Source organism: Buteo buteo, chromosome 2 (assembly GCF_964188355.1).
Source record: "Buteo buteo chromosome 2, bButBut1.hap1.1, whole genome shotgun sequence".
Classification (NCBI taxonomy): domain Eukaryota; kingdom Metazoa; phylum Chordata; class Aves; order Accipitriformes; family Accipitridae; genus Buteo; species Buteo buteo.
Window position 1 is genome coordinate 2,305,151 of NC_134172.1, and position 18,324 is coordinate 2,323,474.

General features: G+C 42.1%; 1 protein-coding gene across 1 annotated transcript in view; it reads left to right on the forward strand.

Annotated features, from left to right (window-relative positions):
* Positions 1–17,388, forward strand: part of MYL3 (myosin light chain 3) — a 35,801-nt gene extending 18,413 nt beyond the window's left edge. The window contains exons 2-7 of the mRNA XM_075043635.1: positions 3,121–3,148; positions 8,327–8,476; positions 9,635–9,808; positions 11,737–11,814; positions 13,269–13,304; positions 16,554–17,388. Coding sequence (XP_074899736.1) covers positions 3,121–3,148; positions 8,327–8,476; positions 9,635–9,808; positions 11,737–11,814; positions 13,269–13,297 — 459 coding nt within the window. The 3' untranslated portion in view covers positions 13,298–13,304; positions 16,554–17,388. The remainder of the gene's footprint in view (positions 1–3,120; positions 3,149–8,326; positions 8,477–9,634; positions 9,809–11,736; positions 11,815–13,268; positions 13,305–16,553) is intronic.
* The last annotated feature ends 936 nt before the right edge of the window (positions 17,389–18,324 follow it).

The following is an 18,324-nucleotide window of genomic DNA, read 5'->3' on the forward strand; positions in this document are numbered from 1 at the left end:
AAATTACACCCTAGAAGTGCCTGTTCCCTTCTGCTGGTATAAAGCGAATGTGGGGTCACTGACACATCCAGATGTCTACATCTAAGTGTAGCTGAGACGAATTCTTCTCCAAGAGCCATCCCTCATAGTTATTTAAATAGGAGTTGCCAGCAGCTCTGGCCTTACTTCACCCACACTGGCTATTGATGCCTGAATAAACTCAATATGTGATTACCTTCAGTCAAATTCTCAAAGCTTGACATAATTAGACACACTGGGCATAAAGCTGCTGCTGACAATGCACCTCTATAAATGTGTTCCCCAACTGGTATTTATTTCAAATTAAATTAAGGTATGTGGATTTGGGATAGGACCCAATCTAGATGATTATAATCTTCATGACAAAGATGAGCTTTGGACCCCTCCATGTATTAGAAAATGGAAGAGCATTCTTATTCTTTTAGGAGCTCCTTACTTGCATTCTTTAAATGCTTCCTTCTAGACAGTCTCCTGGTTGCCACTTAGGCAACTATTTTATTAATTGGACTTCATTCAAGCTAAATCATAACTGAGAATTGCCAATAAAGCGATAATCCCCTGAATGAGTTAGTTAAGATAAGGTTGAACAGCGCAGACACAAAAACAGTGGCCTGATTTTCAACAATTGCAGGATTAGTGTTGAGTCCTGCCTTCCAAGGTCACCAGATGTTTTCTGGTTCTTCCTTCTCCTAAGCCAGAAATTCCATGCTTGGGAACACTATGGCAAGGAGTGATAGGCAGGGCACTGGTAGGAAATATGTATAGGTGAAGGGTTGGGTCAAAGGAATAAGGCTGTTTCAGTGCTTAAATGAGGTACCTAATTGAATAATATGGTATTTTGGCATTTTCTAGCAAGGCAGACTAAGCCAGTAAATTCACCTGCACCAAATACACTGTCTTGAAGACTGCCAAGCCCCAGCTATTCCAGAAATTGATGCAGGATACCCTGCAAGAGGCATCTGGGTATCACCTTCTCTCAGGGACATTCTCAGCCACAAATAATGATAGATAATTAGAGCTGCCTGGAAGAAGATCCCAATCAACACCGTGTTACTCATTGGGTGATGATGTTCTATCAAGCTTAGCAGAGTTCTGTGAAGAGGGCATGGGATGAGTCCTTTAACTTTCTGCTGGAGAGTGAAATCCTCTTTCAATGACCTTGTTTTCCAGCCTAAAAAAATGGAAACACTAATAGTAATGACTATTATTGCAAAATGCTCTAACACATGCACAAACAACTTTCAGTTAGAAGTTGGTACTTTCTTGGGGGGTTGGTGATGGAAAGGCCCAAAATTGCCAGGGAATAGCTACATTGGCAAAAGAGGGACTCTAGAATGAATTTGCAGGGTACTGTGGAGCCACATGGCATGACCGAGATATACTGGTAATATGTGCCAGGAGCTGGACTACAACGAAACACCTGAAAGCATGAGTAGAATGAGTTTTGGATTGTCTGTATCTGCCCTGTAGGCCCTCATTGTGTCCTATGAATGCTAGAGCTCCTTGTGCTGCTTGGGGTATCTGGAGACAGAAAAATGTCTGGGAGCTCTCCACCAAGCCCTGGGTGGGAGAAGGAGGTTGGTGTTGTCATGCTCTACCATGTCACAGACATCCTGGCTGGAAAGCTGAGGAATTACAACAGCTCCACCCTTTAATAGCATGAAAATCCCAACTAGATGATGAAGAGATGTGTCATGTTGCTTTTCTCCTTGAAACAAGGAAACAAGGAGTTTGTGTTTGAGGCTCTCACTATGCCTTTGCTCCACTTGGCTACTTTGCTACCAAGGAACAAAATATGATATTAAACAATGAGATGTGGTCAGCTTCATAAGGAAAATTTGACCCAAAATGTGTGAGGTTGCGCATATATCGGGGGGCAACTGGTCATATAAGTCCACAGGACTGTTAGGTCTGTCCCAAGTATATGCTTTGCATGTCTGCATTTGAAAGTTTATGGATATCAAAATATGGTTTCTCTTTATTTATGTATTCACCATTAGGGCAATCTGCCAGTCTTCCTGCACTTCAGAAATGCCCCTATCAGCAGAGACGCCCATCCTGTTGGTTTTCCCTAAGAGGCAGGTGTAAATTCTGCTGTAAATTCACATTGCTGACATGTGCCTGCTCATGCAGAAGCTTGGACCTCACATTCTGACATTGTGTTTCCTTCTTTTGCATTTGAGCTCAGCAGCAGCCTGTGGGCATCTCGGAGCATTTTTGGAATCCTGCAAGAGGGCAATGCCGTGGAGAAGTAGGGAGTGGGACAAACCTAAAACTTAGGAAACAGGAGGAAATATGAAGTGATGAAAAAACAAGAGACAGATGGCTCTTAGAGCAAGGTCCAGAGAGCTGTCCAATATGGTCCAGCCATGGCTATTAGAGGATGCTTTAGGAAAAGGTACAAGAACTGGGCAAAACTCCCCCAAAACACTCTCCTAAACCTCAAGCAGAGACTTCCTAAGCAAAGTATTTCTGTACATTTGGTAACGTACAGAAATTAATTTCTTTTCTAGGAGTTGGTCCTGTCACCCTTTACAAACATATAGACTGTAAGCATCCACAGTGTCCCATGACCAGCTTTTCACAATTCAGCTGTAAGAGCAAAGAACCACTTCCTTCACTTTTCTTTGAGCCTGATTCACACCAGCTTCACTTGATACCCCCTAGTTCTTCTGCTGGAAAAGACTATGGATAGTAGATCCCCATCTGTCTCCAGATAAAACCCTTTCAGTGAAGTAGTCTGGGATTTACCATGGTGCTACCGTAATCATCTCTAGAGAGGACATCATCCTCCCTCTGGGGAGTCACTTGGGATAGGGAAAAAAGCTACAGCAGGAACACAGGAGCAGCAGGACAAAGGGCATCTGGAGCCATGTGGGAAGGGCAGGGGTCCTAAAGGTGGGACTGGTTGATAAAGGAAGGCAGAGGAGGAAAGAAGAAGAATCTACAAGCTCTATAAAATTATTTTCTTGGATTTATGAGTCAGTCTTCTTCACGCACCTCACAAACAGCCAGAACCATAACACAGACACTAACCCAGTGCTGCTCTTATTTGCTTCAGTTTTCTGTATTTATCTGGCTGTTATTCTTTGTCTCTTCCAGGTTGAATTCACCCCCGATCAGATCGAAGGTGAGGAAGATGTGTTTCTTTTCTGCGCATAGTAAATGCCGTCACTGGGAGGTGCTGGCAAGTGCTGGGGTGAAGGCGGGTGTGATATTGATGCTCCCTTGAGAAGGCTGTGCTTTAATTCATGGCTTTGCTCCTGCTCCATCCTTCCTCCAAACCCTCTGTTGAGTTGGTCAAGAGAAAAGGGGGAAAGTCATGCACTATGCATGGTTAGGTACTTATTTCATTAAAGAAAACATCAGGTTGTCTGCCAATGAGGCAAAACCAAAAAAAGAAGCCCCCCCTTTTCCCCCTCTTCCAAATCCTCAGTCCAAATATATATTCTTTCTTTAAGAAAACCCAGTAACAAAATATCAATCCTTCAGAGAGAAAGTCTCCCAACTCTGCTTTTGAGAACTTTTCCCTGTATTCAGTCAGAATTTAATGTGTTACAGTTTTGTGACAGCTCTCCACAAACCAGCAAATAACGACAGCAAAGGCAACTTTTTTCTTTCAAAGCAAAACATCAGCATCAGTTTCTGAAACCCTTGTCCCAGCCCAAGAAATTGATACTGAAACCTCATGCATGAATTCCTGGGAACATCACCACTGCAGCTGTCCCCCTTTTCCTCAACTACCAGCCTGCTTTTTACTTAAAGGCATAATTGATAGATGGAGTCAAACATCTGGCAGAATTTTGCTTTGGTCTTTAAACACTTGGCAGAACTTGGTACAGCCTGTGAAAGATGGTATCAGAAAATGGGTTAATTAGATGAAGAAAAAAAATCACGGACTATCCAGCCAGGCTGATTCAGAGAGGAGAGATATGGAAAGAAGGATTTCCTGAACTGGAACCAAATACGATAATGCCTTAGTGACTGAGGCTTTGCCACAGACTTCCAACATTACCTTGGGATTTTCAAGTCCCCGTTAATGCCTTTAGTTTCTATTTTCTAACAACAAGTCAAAAGTAACATATGTTTGGAGACAACTGCTAATTTCTGGGAACCTGCCCCTTCTCCAGTCCCAAAGTCATGGGAGAACCGTACGAGAAGCACAGTTCTGAGCCACAAACCTTTGAACTATTACAGCAGCACGTAACAGCTGTATCTCATCAGCTGATGTTTTGGGGATTGGATAGGACCCACCTAGTTTCCATGCCTTGTTTTATCTCTCCCTGAGGAGAACTAGCTCTAGAGACTATATCAGAGAATGTGAAAAGAAAAGGCCTATTCTGAAAAAAAGGGGATGCTTGTCTTGCCATCAGTCTATTGGAATGGCTAGGAAATGGCAAATTTGGAGCAACTCCAGGGCTGCCATGAAACATAGGGGGTCTAGAGAAGATGTAGACTGTCTCTAGAAACAGAAAGTTGCATTTTCTTTCTTTACAGCAGCCCCTGCTCCCTTCTGGACTAGCTGTACTCACTGCAGACATAGTGCAAAACTGGGAATCCGGGACTTGTGAATAGGATGGCCTTGAAATATCAAAGGGAAAGCCATGTGGCAGGAAGCAGATAACATCATCAGTGTAAGAAAGGCTGTGAGACCTCCACATCAGCTACAACAGCATAACAGAGTTATGCTGTGTGCTAGCACTGGGGAGAAACACTAAATCCGCTCGAGATTAATCCCAGAGTTGGTTCATAGGTTCTGCCAGGAGTTTTGGAAGGAGTGCCTAATGAACATCACCTGGGGACTGATCACTGCTCATCAGTCAGCTCCTCAATTCCTTTCCTCCTGGCGTCTTCTGGTTCTTTTTTTTTTTCCTCTCCTCTCCTTCACCTGACCTTTAGGAAGTTCTTAGGTTCATAGGTGAGTAGGTAGGCAGGTTGATAGTTGCTACATAGGTATTTACTTCTAGGTAGAGCTTAGATGCTTCAGATGTAGAATTATATCTACAGCATGGTCCACAGTTGTCCCTGGACTGTCCCTGGCATGCGCTGTCCTCTAGACTAGTTTGCACATGTCAAAACCTTGCTAAGAAGTGTGCCACCAGTTTAAGAAAGTGGACAATCAGTACTCCAGTGCTTGGGACTTTTTTCTTTTGTGTTAAACGCACAGGTTAGAAAGCAAGCACCACTTGCCATGATTTATAGCTATTATACTGGCTGTTGGCATGACTTGAGAGTTGAGACTTACCGGAGCTCTAGAATACATCTTTTTGATTTGTTTTCTCCTCATTTTCTCCACGTATTCTCTGAGGCTTCCAAGATTGCCATCTGTCCCTTTCTTCTGTGTTTCAGTTGCACTTGTTTTGTTCTGGGTTCATTTTCAGCTCCACACTGCACTGTTAATTTTATCAAATTTCCTCTTTCAGGAAGTCATCAGGAGGTCAAGGTCACCTGTCGTACCTTTATATGTGTTTGTAAAAAAATAGACCTCGAATGTGTAATAATTACCTCTTTCTCTCTCTGTTGACCAGATGAGGAGCTAAGTATCTCAGTCAGACTAGATGCTTCCCCATTTGTCAGCTGAATCTAAGTCAGTAGGAAATCCATCCTATGTGTTAGGTATGACTGGCTGTCAGTCTATCACCATTGACCCCAACTGGTTTTCTGGCAGCTGATTCCAAATTGAGGTGGTGGACAAGAAACAGACAAGGCAGCATCTCAAGGTCTTTTCCAGCCCTATCTTCTAGGATACTCTGAATCTCTTCCTCTTGCTAAGGAAAAGACTTTGCTGCACCAGGCTTACTTCCCTCCAAGGAGTCATTCTTGTGTTATTATGTTAGCCCCCAAAATGTTACTCTCAGAAGAAGAATGATCTGTGGGTGAAGCCATATGTAAGACACCCATCTTTACACATCCTCCTGCTTCAACTGTGAGTGAAATTCATTGGTTGTGGCAATGTGTATTTATGAAACTGGATTCCTTGCCTCTTCAGTCCCCTAAATTGCTGAAAAGAGAAGAATATGAGCTATTCAAGATGAGAAGATAGGTAGCAATTAGGCATATGAAAATATACACTGCTCCTGCCAGTGGTTTAATGGCTAGCAGGAGGACAAAGGAGACCATAGCCATGCTGCTTCCACTGCTTTGATGGAAATGTGCATTAAGCCAGAAAATGCAAATGCAAATGCAAATAATGCAAATGCAAAAAAAAAAAAAAAGAAAACACTGCTTCTGTATATTGACAATATGGGGTTTCCAAACACAGGAGCCAATGCTCTGGTGGGAGGCAGTCACATTTAATTTTAAACTAAATTTAAAAAAAAAAATTAAAAGAGAGAGAAATGTGAGCTGTCAGTATCTGTGATGAATTCTGAACCTTTAGGGGGTGGTGCGAAGGGTGCTCAGGCAGTTGGTCTCAGGGGAGAGGTGAGGGGCAGGTGGATGGGTAGCGCAGGGAGGTGGGTGTATTTCTCCCCCACCTCAGCTGCTGGGTTCCCCAGGAAAGGCCAGAGCTGGGAGTGGGGCTCTGGCCCCCTTCCACTGTCAGCAAGGAGCCCATGAAAATCCACCATTGCCCTCTGCTGGAGTGAGGGCTGCCAATGGGACCTGGGCTCCTGCGAGGAGGCGACGATCCAGGAGAGAGAGGCAGGGAGAGAAAGAAAGAGAGAGCAAAGAGGAGAATGCAAAGAAGAAACCAAGGGGAGCGTTAATTAGTCCAAAATGAGAAAATGCATTGTTGTTTGAAAGCGTTGAATGAAGAAGGAAATGAGTAAGGTATGAGTGGAATGATAAAAATGAAAAGGGAGGGAGAAAGGAGGAGAGGCAAACCCAGCAACACTAGAAGAAGGAAGGAGAGAGGGAACGAAGCAAAGGAGAAGAAAGAAAAAAGAGAGAGGTGGAATAATGGGGAGGAGGAGGAAATGAGAAGGAAAAGGTGGAGAAAATACGGCATGCAGAGTGCATGGCTGAATGGCTGAATGAGTCAGGATCTAGTGAAAAAAAGATAGCCTTGCTGTGTTTAGAGAGTGGGAGGGAAACATATAAAAAGTAACAGCAGGACAAGGGGCAGATTCAGGGATTCACAGCTTTAAAGCCAAAGAGATATTTGTGATCACTCATGGACCGTGCACTCTGCAGTGTGTTCAGTAAAGGGTAACAGCCTGCTACTGCTGCTTGCACCCTGAGATGTTCCTCTGTCTCTGCAATGTGTCTGCAACTCCAACAGGGAGAGGTGAACCTGAGTAACTACTGTGTCTGGGGAAACCCTAGGATCCCGCATTGTCCCCATTAATTAGAAGCATAGAATCATAGAATCATTTACGTTGGAAAAGACCTTTAACGTGATTGAGTCAAACTGTTAATGGCACTGCCAAGTCCACCACTAAGCCCTGTCCCTAAGTACCACATCTACATGTAATTAGTGGTAGAACAGGGACCCTCTTCCATGGGAATGCCTTTGTCAAGATAGTGCTGCTCACAGTGGTAAGGGACTCCCTCTTCGGCCAGAATTAAAGAGAAGACACGAGGATCTGTTCACAAGGTGTAGTAGAGGGGAGCTGGCTCTTTTGCAAGGGGAAGGGCTCTGCAGGGGTGCACAGGGGAAAGCAGGCAGATGTGAAACCACTGGAGGGAATGATTGCATCGCCACACATGAGATCTGGTCTCTAGCTGATGGCATACCAAACCTTACTTCTCCAGATGCAATTGGACTGGGTGCTAGAAAAAAAAATCAGAGGATTCTTCTGGATCTGCTCCTTGACACTGTTAAATCCAACAATTTATCAGTTTTAAGGTTCTCCATATACCTTCACCCTCCCCTACCAATCGACTGCTTGTGGTGTGATAATTCCAGTAGGTTATCGTGGCATATCTTGTTACCTGCTAATAGAGGTGCTCCTGTATGTCAGTGGGCTGTGTCAGTGCTCTCGAAGCGTACAATGCTGAATCCAGTTTGCTAAGGAGTAGAACTGCTGTTGAATTCTGTGCCATCCCGAGTGCTCCTGCTGAGCTGGAAAGCTCTCAAGGCCAACCATTTCTCTAAGGTTTTCTGCACTTCCCAATGATAGCAGAGACGGAAATACCATGTGAAGAGCACTTGACCTCGCGGATTCTATTCCCTGATTGAACCGGAAAATGCAGGGGAGGTGGAACACAAACAATGCAGATAACAGCAACAGCAGAGCTCATCAAACTTTTTCCCAAACTGCAAAATAAAAGGGTCAGGCAGAGCTAGTTAGGCAGAAGGTCTAGGCTTGCTTTGACTTTTTCTGGGGGACTATGGCATACTTTTCTTTTTCTTTTTGTCTTCCAGAATTTAAGGAAGCATTCTCACTTTTCGACCGGACTCCTAAATCTGAGATGAAAATCACATATGCACAGTGCGGAGATGTCTTGAGAGCTTTGGGGCAAAATCCAACCCAGGCTGAGGTCATGAAAGTGCTTGGCAGACCCAAACCGGAAGGTTGGTGTCCTCCTTTGTGTTTGTTTTGAAAGAGATCGCTCTAAGAATTATTCATGAAACAAATGAGGTCTCCATTTTCTGATGGAAAGATTAATTGTGAAATAACAAAGGATGTGGAACAGCCTCTGCAAATCACTAGCAGAAAAGTAAATGAGGAAAAAAAGTGATCTTGCAGTCAATATAATTGTCTCAAATCTAGGAGAATGAATTTATTTAATGGCCCTGTGCGTCATTGTGTTTTACAATAACAAGTTTTTACCTTTTAAAATTGCTTTGATGACAGGCATTCACGTGTGTTTACTAAAAACGCAGACATGTTGAAGACATCCAAAGAAACAAAGGGATAGACTGATTGTGAGGACACAGCTTGTTCTACAAAAGTGTGTGTTAGGTCTGTAATGATTGCAGTAATATCTCCCTTCAACATTCACCATACACTGGATATCTCTTCAGAACAAAGGAAATCTCTCTCCCACCATTATCTACATTCAGGCATTTTCTAGTTTACATCTCTGTCCTTTCCTCCCACTGAGGTGGAACTAACAATTAGGCCCTCAAAAATTCAATAACTATGATATGTCAGGATATTGCAATGACACAGTGGCAGGCAGGACAGAGAGTCATATGGGAACAAAATGCTCTTAGGCAAAGAATCAGGAAAATGGGATACACAGCCCTGGACCTGCCTATTTGCTCTGAAGCTCCTCTCCCAGTATGGTTTTAAACACCTCTGTGTTATAGAACTGCAAAGCAGAGCTGATTTTGTATTTGGAATGAGCTTCTCTTACTGTCTTCTGCTTAGTTTCATACTTTTATGTTGCATGGAACAGCCTTGGGAGTCTAATGGTATTTTTTTCCTTGATGTTTGTGTATGTCAGATACTAGGAGATATCTATCTATCTAACTATCTATCTATCTATCTATCTATCTATCTTTTAAAAACTCATATTTGTCTCTTTGCCACACCTCTTTCCCACTCTGACTGTCCATTCTTCCATCTGTACTTAGGATATTTCTATGCTCTTCTCTCCCCTTTAGCTGGCATTTATTGCCACAGTTCTTCTACCGTCATCACCTGCCCATGGTGGATGCCCCATGATTAGTCCTCAACTCTTCCAGGATCCACCAAAACTTTCTTTTCTATCTGTGTCTTTGTAGACATGAACTCCAAGATGATCGACTTTGAGACTTTCCTGCCCATGCTCCAGCATATTGCCAAGACAAAAGACACAGGCACCTATGAGGACTTTGTGGAGGGTCTGCGCGTGTTCGACAAGGAGGGAAATGGAACCGTGATGGGGGCTGAACTCCGCCACGTTTTGGCTACACTGGGTAAGGTGAACCTTCCCTCATGCAACTTCATCACTGAGGTCTTTCCCATACAGCTTGTATCGTTATGGGTAACCTTTATGGAGAAAAAGACTGGGCAAGACTGCAGCTATCACATTGTCCTCAGTTGTAAAGACTAAAAAAAATTTCTTTAATAATGAAGCTAAAAATCACTGATCTACAGCTCAAACATTTGCCTGCCTGACTTCCTTTCTTCCTTCCTTCCTTGCTTCTTTGTTCTACCGTTTTATTTCTCCAATAAATATTATATTTCTACCACCGTAAAATTATCCAAATATTGGAAATCCCATCAATTCCTTCAACATTTTTCTCCATCTTTCTGCACCTTCAAGAAAAGTTTTAAGATGAAGCACTTCTTTATCAGTCATCTGTTTAACAGAAGTGTCTCTGAAATGAAAAGCCCCTGTTTTTTCAGGAGGGATAAATATTTGTCTGTCCTCTCAAATTTTTACTTCAGGAGCTGAGTTTTTCACAGAGAGTGATGACAACTGAATGAGTGCAGGACAGAAAATTTGGCTGTAACTTAATGACAGGTTTCCAATTTGGATTAGAAGGCACTGCCATGTTGTCATCTGAATCCAATAAGCACTTCTCAAGATCAGCCTTTTCCACTAGTGTTTGTCCACTATTTTCAAAAAGGATGAAGCTTTACAAAAGAGATTTGGTTTAGACCAAAGGATTCCAATGATGGGTTTTGACCTGGGACATCAATTCAAGAAGCCAAACCTTTAATGCCCAGGGGTTTTCATTCAATGACATATCCATGTCTATGAATGACACAGGGAATAAGAGAAGAAAGCAATGCTATTTTCCTTTTTATCACTGATGCTATTGGATCAGTTTGGGGACCAAATTCAGTGATGACAAAAAAAAACCCACAGGGTCAGGACTGATGCCCTGTCTAACCTTACCTGGGACAAAGAAACCACTGTGGGCAGTGTACTTTTGTACTTACCCTTCTCTTTCCAGTAACCGAGAACAATGTGGCAATGTCTGATTTTCAAGCACCCACAGGAAGTATTTCAATCTTAAGAATTGTCAGTTCTGTTTAGAGCGGAATCTCTAAATGCCAAACAAATGCTAGGCACAGCCAAATATTCTGTAAATTAGCATGCTTTTCTGTTCAATTTTCCAAAAATCGGTTGAATTTTCCAGGTTCACAACAGCTGAGGACTTGTTCCTGTGTGCCAAAACTCAGTGATGGAAAAGTGGAACAACATGAATAGCACATCACACCCAACGTATTTTATTTTATTTTATTTTATTTTATTTTATTTTATTTTATTTTATTTTATTTTATTTTATTTTCTATGATTTCAGCTGAAATCACCCCCAGATTTCTTGTTTACTTTTCTGGAACTCATTTGACATCATCCTAAAATCAGTGCCTAATATCAGAATAAGGGGATGGATTGGGTTCGTCCCTGCTTAACCAAAATGAAGCTTTATAGGCAAATAGACATGTGATATTTAGATAACTAAATTAAAATGAATGGATTTCTTATCCGAAACAGAGATCCTAAGTTTGACCTTGAAATCTTCCTGAACCTCAAACTCAGAGGCAAACTAGATGGTGACTTTAATAAGAGTTTTCTTCGTGAGGACTTGGTTAAAAAGCGACTAAAGCCTTCAAGATTTGGCACTTAGTGAAAGCTTATTCTTAGAAGAATGAGTATGTGAACATGATATCATGTGGGTTTCCATATTTATTCTGTCTTTCTGGTTTTCAGATCAAATTTTCTCAGTCTGCAAGTACAAAAGTAGCTTTCCTAGCAGTCAGCACCACAAATTAAACCGAAGAGAAAATCCCCTCTTCTCTCTCACTCTCTTTTTTATTCTTTGGTTCTTTGAACTGTGCTTCATAAATTCCTAAAAAAAGGTACTGAACAGGCATCTTGCTTTCCACCCAGGTGAGAGGTTGACTGAAGAGGAAGTTGATAAGCTGATGGCTGGTCAGGAAGACGCCAATGGCTGTATTAACTATGAAGGTAGGTATGACCACTCCAGCCTGAGCAGTGCTCGTGCTTGAAGGCTTTGTTGCAATTATCCTCAGGAAGTTTAAATTTGTGGAAGATCTAGGGCAGGGTGTGTTCTTTCACAAATTTTAGACCAATTCAGATTCCATAATTCATCTGATATACCCTATCTGTTGAAGGTTACTTCTATTTTCCATAGCTGAATGGTCACGGCCCTTTCAGGAGGTGGGGCTTTTTTAAAAAAATATTTTTTTCTACCTGCTCCCACAGTTCCTTATTCTCTCAAAAAGAGATATACATCCCTTTGGAGACTTCCTTACAGAAAATCACTAGATTTTCCTTAAAAAAAAATCAGCAAAAAAATGTTATCCTCAGCATCCTCTTTGGTGTCCTAATAATCTTACAAGGCCTTCCATTTTACTTCATTGCTATTGTAGAAAGCCAGAATAAAATTATTTGGTCACAAGTTCGTGGACTGTGGTTCTCTCCTGCATCTAGCAAGCCTACATGCTTTAGGCTGTTCAATAAAACCACAATATTCTAGCAGGGATCATGAACACAAGCTTTCATACACAGCTGAGTCCTTCTTCAGGTTAACTGGTGACTGACATTGTATGATGGTGATTTAGCTAGTCTGTAGTACTCACTGAGCCTTTTATGAATATTTGCATTGGTGGTCTCCTATCTACAAACACCAGTGATCTGATCCCAGAGAAACTTTAACAAGTAGTTTATTGGTAGAAATCTGTAGATTTAGCCAACCCAAATGACTCATGAACTTATGCTGAATTCACAGAAATTCATAGCATGGGGGTATTATTGGGAAGGAAAACATATTTCCTTACTGCAAAATGTATTTTTCCTTTTCCTTTCGAATTTCAAAATTATATATAATGAATGCTTTTTTAAATGGAGAAAAATAGAACCCCGACCCTTTTTGAAACAAAAGCTTAATTTCACTTTGAAATACCATGTTTGTTTGTAAACCTGAGTTCACTGGAGAGATACAGTTGGGTTACCTGACTTGGTGACCTTCTGTGGATTCTGGAGGTTCGCTCCAGAGACACCTTCAGTGCCCCCTGACTAGTACAAATGTGCTGAAGTCTTGGAAGCCTTGCAGGGTGAGGACCTGGAGTTTCTCATGGCTGTATACTTTGGAAGGCCAGTTCCATATGGCAGCCAGGGGAAAGGGATTAAGCAAGCTATGGATTAACTGATGTGTGTGTTCATTTCTACTGGCTACTGAGACTGCTGGCTACACTGCACTGCATATATTATCTTAAGGACTTACAAAGCATTTAGCACCTGATATCTGGAATCTTATTAATAAAGCGGTGTTGCCTTCATTGCATTGGAGAAAGCAAGAAGAGTGAATTTAAATAACAACCAAGCTGAGATACCCAGGATGTTACTGAGTTCAGTGAAAGGGAACTGATAAATGACCCTTCTCTTTCTCTTGTTTCCAGCTTTTGTGAAACACATCATGGCTAACTGAATGCCAGGTGAGTCTCTTCTGTCCTCCTTGCATACCCTATTATTTTGGTTTTGGCATCTGAGGTAGACAGGCTTGAAGAATGTGTGACTAATCAAAGAGAATGAATATTTTCAGCATGCTGTACAAGGAAGTAGGACAAGAATGAGTAAAATGTTATCTTCATCCCATCAAGTGCACAGAAAATCAATGACCTTTCTGCAGTTGTCTGGTAAAACTGGACACCTCTATTTTAGAAGTCCAATGCAATATATTGTAAAAGGATTTGATTTCCAAAGAACAAGTGGTCATTCCTTTATGATTGACTGGAAACTTCAAAGGATGTGTATTTTTCATGTCCACGTACAAGTCCCTGCTTCTAGACTTCTCCTAAAAAGGCAAGGAGTTAGAACAGAGCTGTCTAGAGAAAGAGTGGGCAAAAAGTACAAGGGAAAGTAGATAAGAAGAAGTAATGCAAGCTTATGTCGCTGAACCTACACTAGAAGGATAATTATTGGCCTTCCATAAATCTGGCTCCCAACATCTCCTGGCAAATGGGTTGATTTTCCAGGAAAAGACATGAGCTTTGTCCGGCAAATCTTCTGGTTTTATTCAGTGGTGTTGTCCAAACCACAGTACCATTAACGGTGTCTCTGTCTCACCATTGCAAATGAGCTGAACTTTATTTCCAGTATTTCCTGATTATCGTTTATTTTTGTATTCCTGGAAAAGGTGCCTGCTTTTTTCAACAGGCATTCACCATTTTTTACCTCTGTTCAGCTCTTGGGTAAGGTCTGACCTAAGAGTTAACCAACTCCATCTATTCTGCAAAGTATCTGACAAACTGGGAAAAGCAGTGGCTTCTTTCAGATTCGTTCTGGTTGTTTTGGGTTTTGTTGGTTTGTTTTGATTTGGGTTTTTTTCTTCTGCTTTGGTTTATTTTTCTACTCTGTCCTGACCAGGCCTGACTTTGTTTTGCTTTTAGAGCTGACATTATCACAGCCCACCAAGACCTGTCTGTTGTGTGGTGACTTTGGATTATGTTCACTCGCATCTGAGGGAGGGAGTTAAGTAGGAGTCGCATCCAGGTTTTTGGGCCTTTTGTTCCAAGACATAACTGAACAAAATGTAAACTGGCTAAAAAGATGGCTGGGTTTCTTTTCTTGTTATGGTCCAGTTTTCTTTCTTAAAGGCATTTATCTTCTCTGAACATACATTCAGTTTTCCAACACTGGCTCCCAGTATTGGATTCCAAAGATCTGGGCTGGTCCACAGCCGTAGTGGGTAATCCCACCACTGGTGTGATCCTTCCTTGTTATTTAGAGATGTTTCAATCCTTAATTCTATCCTAAACCCACTGACATGGAAATTCCCATTCCAATGTCAAAAGTCTTTCTAGTCACCTAAAGCAACGTCAGCCACTGAAGAAGACAAGTGAGCCGTGGCAAGCTGTAAAGCTGGCACAGGGCTGGGAGATGCAGCATGGGAGCCGCAGCATGGGAGCCAGCAAGAGTGTCTTCGCTTGTGATAGGTTTGGAAAGGGAGCTGAGAGCTCCTGACTCACAGAGAACCAATGTGCCACTAATTTGCCAATGAGCCACGATGGGCATCATGCGGGGTGGCATCCTCCACTCCCTGCTGTTGGCATGTTTAGGGAAAGACAAATGCAGCCTTTACCCTTGAAAGCGTGATGGCCCTTTGCCATAGAGCATAGAACAAGCAAATCCCAAAGCACTGGGTTTGAAATCAGTGGGAATCTGGATCTGAGTCCAAAAATAAAGTAGTGGCTCGTGTTTCTTGGCCATTCCCATATGCTGGAGGAAAGCTAGAGCTGTATCCCAATCTAAGAACTGAACTGTGTCTTTCCTTTTCTCTTTATTTTCTAAGCATAGTTGTTGTGACTACTCTGTATTGACTTTTCTTATACACAGCCTTTCCACTGGCTTGTCCTCAGGTGCTACGTACTATTTATAACACAGAGTAATCAATTACATCTTTAGTTAGTGACTCTTCCACCGTTTTTTTCAGCACCCCCTGGTCAAGTGCTCTCCAGAATTATAGCCAACTAGTCTTCCTTCACAGTAGACATCATTATAGAAAACACTCCCAGATTGGCTACACAACTAGTCCTTACTCTATTCAGTGGGAAGGAGATGGGCAGCAGGACACATGAAGCTTTCTCACATAGCTAGAAAGCACTATACCCTACTTGTGGTCCAGTGACGACTGCGGTGTAGAGCAGGGCTGTGGGATATGTGCAGTGACTACATGGACCCCCTGTGAAGGCAACGAACACAACTATCCCACTGCCGTGTGACGGAACGCGTGATGAGCAGAGTCATCTTATCTCGTGGCCTATCTCTTGGGTGCCTATCCGTTCACGGGAGCTGGTCAAACAGCCCAAAATGCTGGGGAAGAACATCTTTGGGAGTAAGCTGGATGTTGAGAGAGTTGTTCAGATACCTACTTCTCTAAAACAAACCTTGTGTTGCAAAACCACCCTACTTAACTTTAAACATATAAGCTCAATAGCAGAGCAGTACAGCTGAAGGGACAGCCCATAATGTGTACACAGAAGCTCAATTCAGTGTCCCACATGTAGGGACCTAATCTGTTTCCAGACCTAAAGGAGGTCCAGTTAGATGGAGCATGGAGAGTGATTCACCTCCTCCAAAGAAGGGACATAGGTGCAGTGAGTCCAACTGCCAATGTTGAAAAGGACAAATCTCCCACAAATACTGTCATATTTGTCATCTGTATGGGAATGTTCTGAATGCCTTGGGACTCTCAAATTGCATCAGATGCTTATGGTTCAGGAACTGAATCCTGCCTGAAATCTAGATGTTATTTAAGAGAAATCCCTCTGCTCAAATCTTGCTGGTGGGACACTGAGTACAGATAATAGAGGGATAACAGAAGTAGGAGAAACTGTCTAGTGGCTCAGGAACTGGACTGATTTTCTGGAAAGCTGGGTCTTTACCCTGGCTTCATGTCTGACATGGCTACATTGCCTCTCCATATAGCTGCTTCCCATGTTTTGTCCATCATTTACACATGGAGTGTAAGATTGTGGGGTTGGGACTGACTAAGGATGTTTTGTCATGTTGTGTGATTGCTCTTTGATGTCGTCTGGCGTCTGCATAGTGCAGAGACACTCAGCTGCAGACCTCACTGCCTGTAAGCTGAGTACAGATGCATGAGGACGACTGAGACTGGTTCCTGGTGGCGTTGTTTGTTTCTTCTTTCTTCCTCTAATGCTTAAAAATAACTTTATTTTTAGGACAAGATAGGCGCCGAGGACCCCAGATGCTGGCTTTGGATTTCGATGTAATGGAATGTCTTCTCATTTTTCAGCCCGGATTCCCATTACAGAGCTACAAAATGTGCTGTCCCTAAAGTTATTTGGAAAAATGTTTTTTTTGTTTGTTTTGACTTGTTTCTTCATGGGAAGAGGGCAGCCTCTGTGGAGATGCAATACACTCAGGAAACTGAAGAAACTGGAATGTGAACTATGAATACCTGGGCATTGTAATTTTTTTCTGATATGGAACATAAACAGCAATATAAAATTGTTAAGCGAGAGGGAAGAAAAAGAGAGTAATTTTTTTCATGACTAAATCAATCAAAAAATGTATTTGTCATTTATGCATATCCTTCCCTCCCCTCTTCCTTCCAAAACAACTGGACCCTTCTCTTTCTGTTTACTGCATTTGTAAAAAACAGCTGTAAGAGAGTAAGGGAGAAAAGAAAATAAAGCAGTTGTATAAATCTCATGTATGCAAGCAATACTCTTAGTCTTCAGAGAAAAGCAGTAAAAGCAGAATGCCCAGCAATCAGCAACAAACACAACCTTGTTCACATGTTTCTCAACTTTGGAAGATACCACCGTTACCACCATTAACATACAAGATGTAAAAGAAAAAAAACCAAAGCAAAACAGTAATGTACACAATGTTTACTAAAATGCATCTCTTCTCCGCAAAGATTACCTCCCATTCCAACAGTCTGACCTATGAAACAAGTAAAAAGTCTTTCCCAATGCAAACTGGAAATTGTTCTAATATACGTGTCTTGGTCATGCAGCTTTTCGTAGTAAAACATGGGATTCTTTGTCACCTGGTTTCACCATTGTTTCTGTGTCTGTGTGAGGGAGGGGAAATGGGAAATAAATGTTGTTGGGAAAAACCTCAGTAGGGGCAATGGAAAGTTGAGAAGCATGAAAATGCACATGGATTAAGTTGACTCATTTTCTGGGGAATAATGATTTAAAAAGAAAAAAAAAGATATATCCTTTGGGAGCAGAAAAAGGAGAAGCTAGAGGCTGGTACAGTTTGTTAGGAAATACCAAGAAATCGGAATATGCAACACTCCATTTAAGCAAGAAGTATCGTTAAAACAGACAACTTGGAAACTTAGCGGAGGAAAGATAATCAGTGGAACATTGGAATACCAGGATACAAACTGCATAGCGATGACTGAATAGGTCATCCCCACAGAGAAGAATTGCTATGAATGAGAGAACACAAACTATCAAATTACATGAATATACGAGCTGTAACAAAATGTACCACTGAATAGCCATAATAGAAAATCAGCAGTTAGAGAGCTAAATGCAGTATCAAGCTGATGGCAATAACAAGAAAATGCTAAAGGAAATTCAAAAAGCTAGTGCAGAGGGACGAGTAGCAAGATGCTAATAATGACAGGAATGTCTTCTATCTAGCCTGGGTTAATGGTACACAAAGGTGCAAATAAGTGGCAAAAACCATTGTCACCATGAATCACTGGTTCTGAAGAAACCACCTCTGAAGCATCAGTCCTCAGCAGAGTCATGTGTTGAACAGGCCATTGATAAGGCCGTGAGGTTAGCAGCTAGGTCTGCTGTAGCGTACCAGAGGTGGACACCAGAAATAGCCCCCACCAATGGTCCATCTCCCCCTCAGGGCTCCTTCTGTGGGCAGCCACTTCCATTCTCAGCATCGGCTCCTGTGATTCCCTAGGGCCTAGTTTGTCTTGGAGCAAACACCATTTCAGAGGCATCTTGCCTTCAC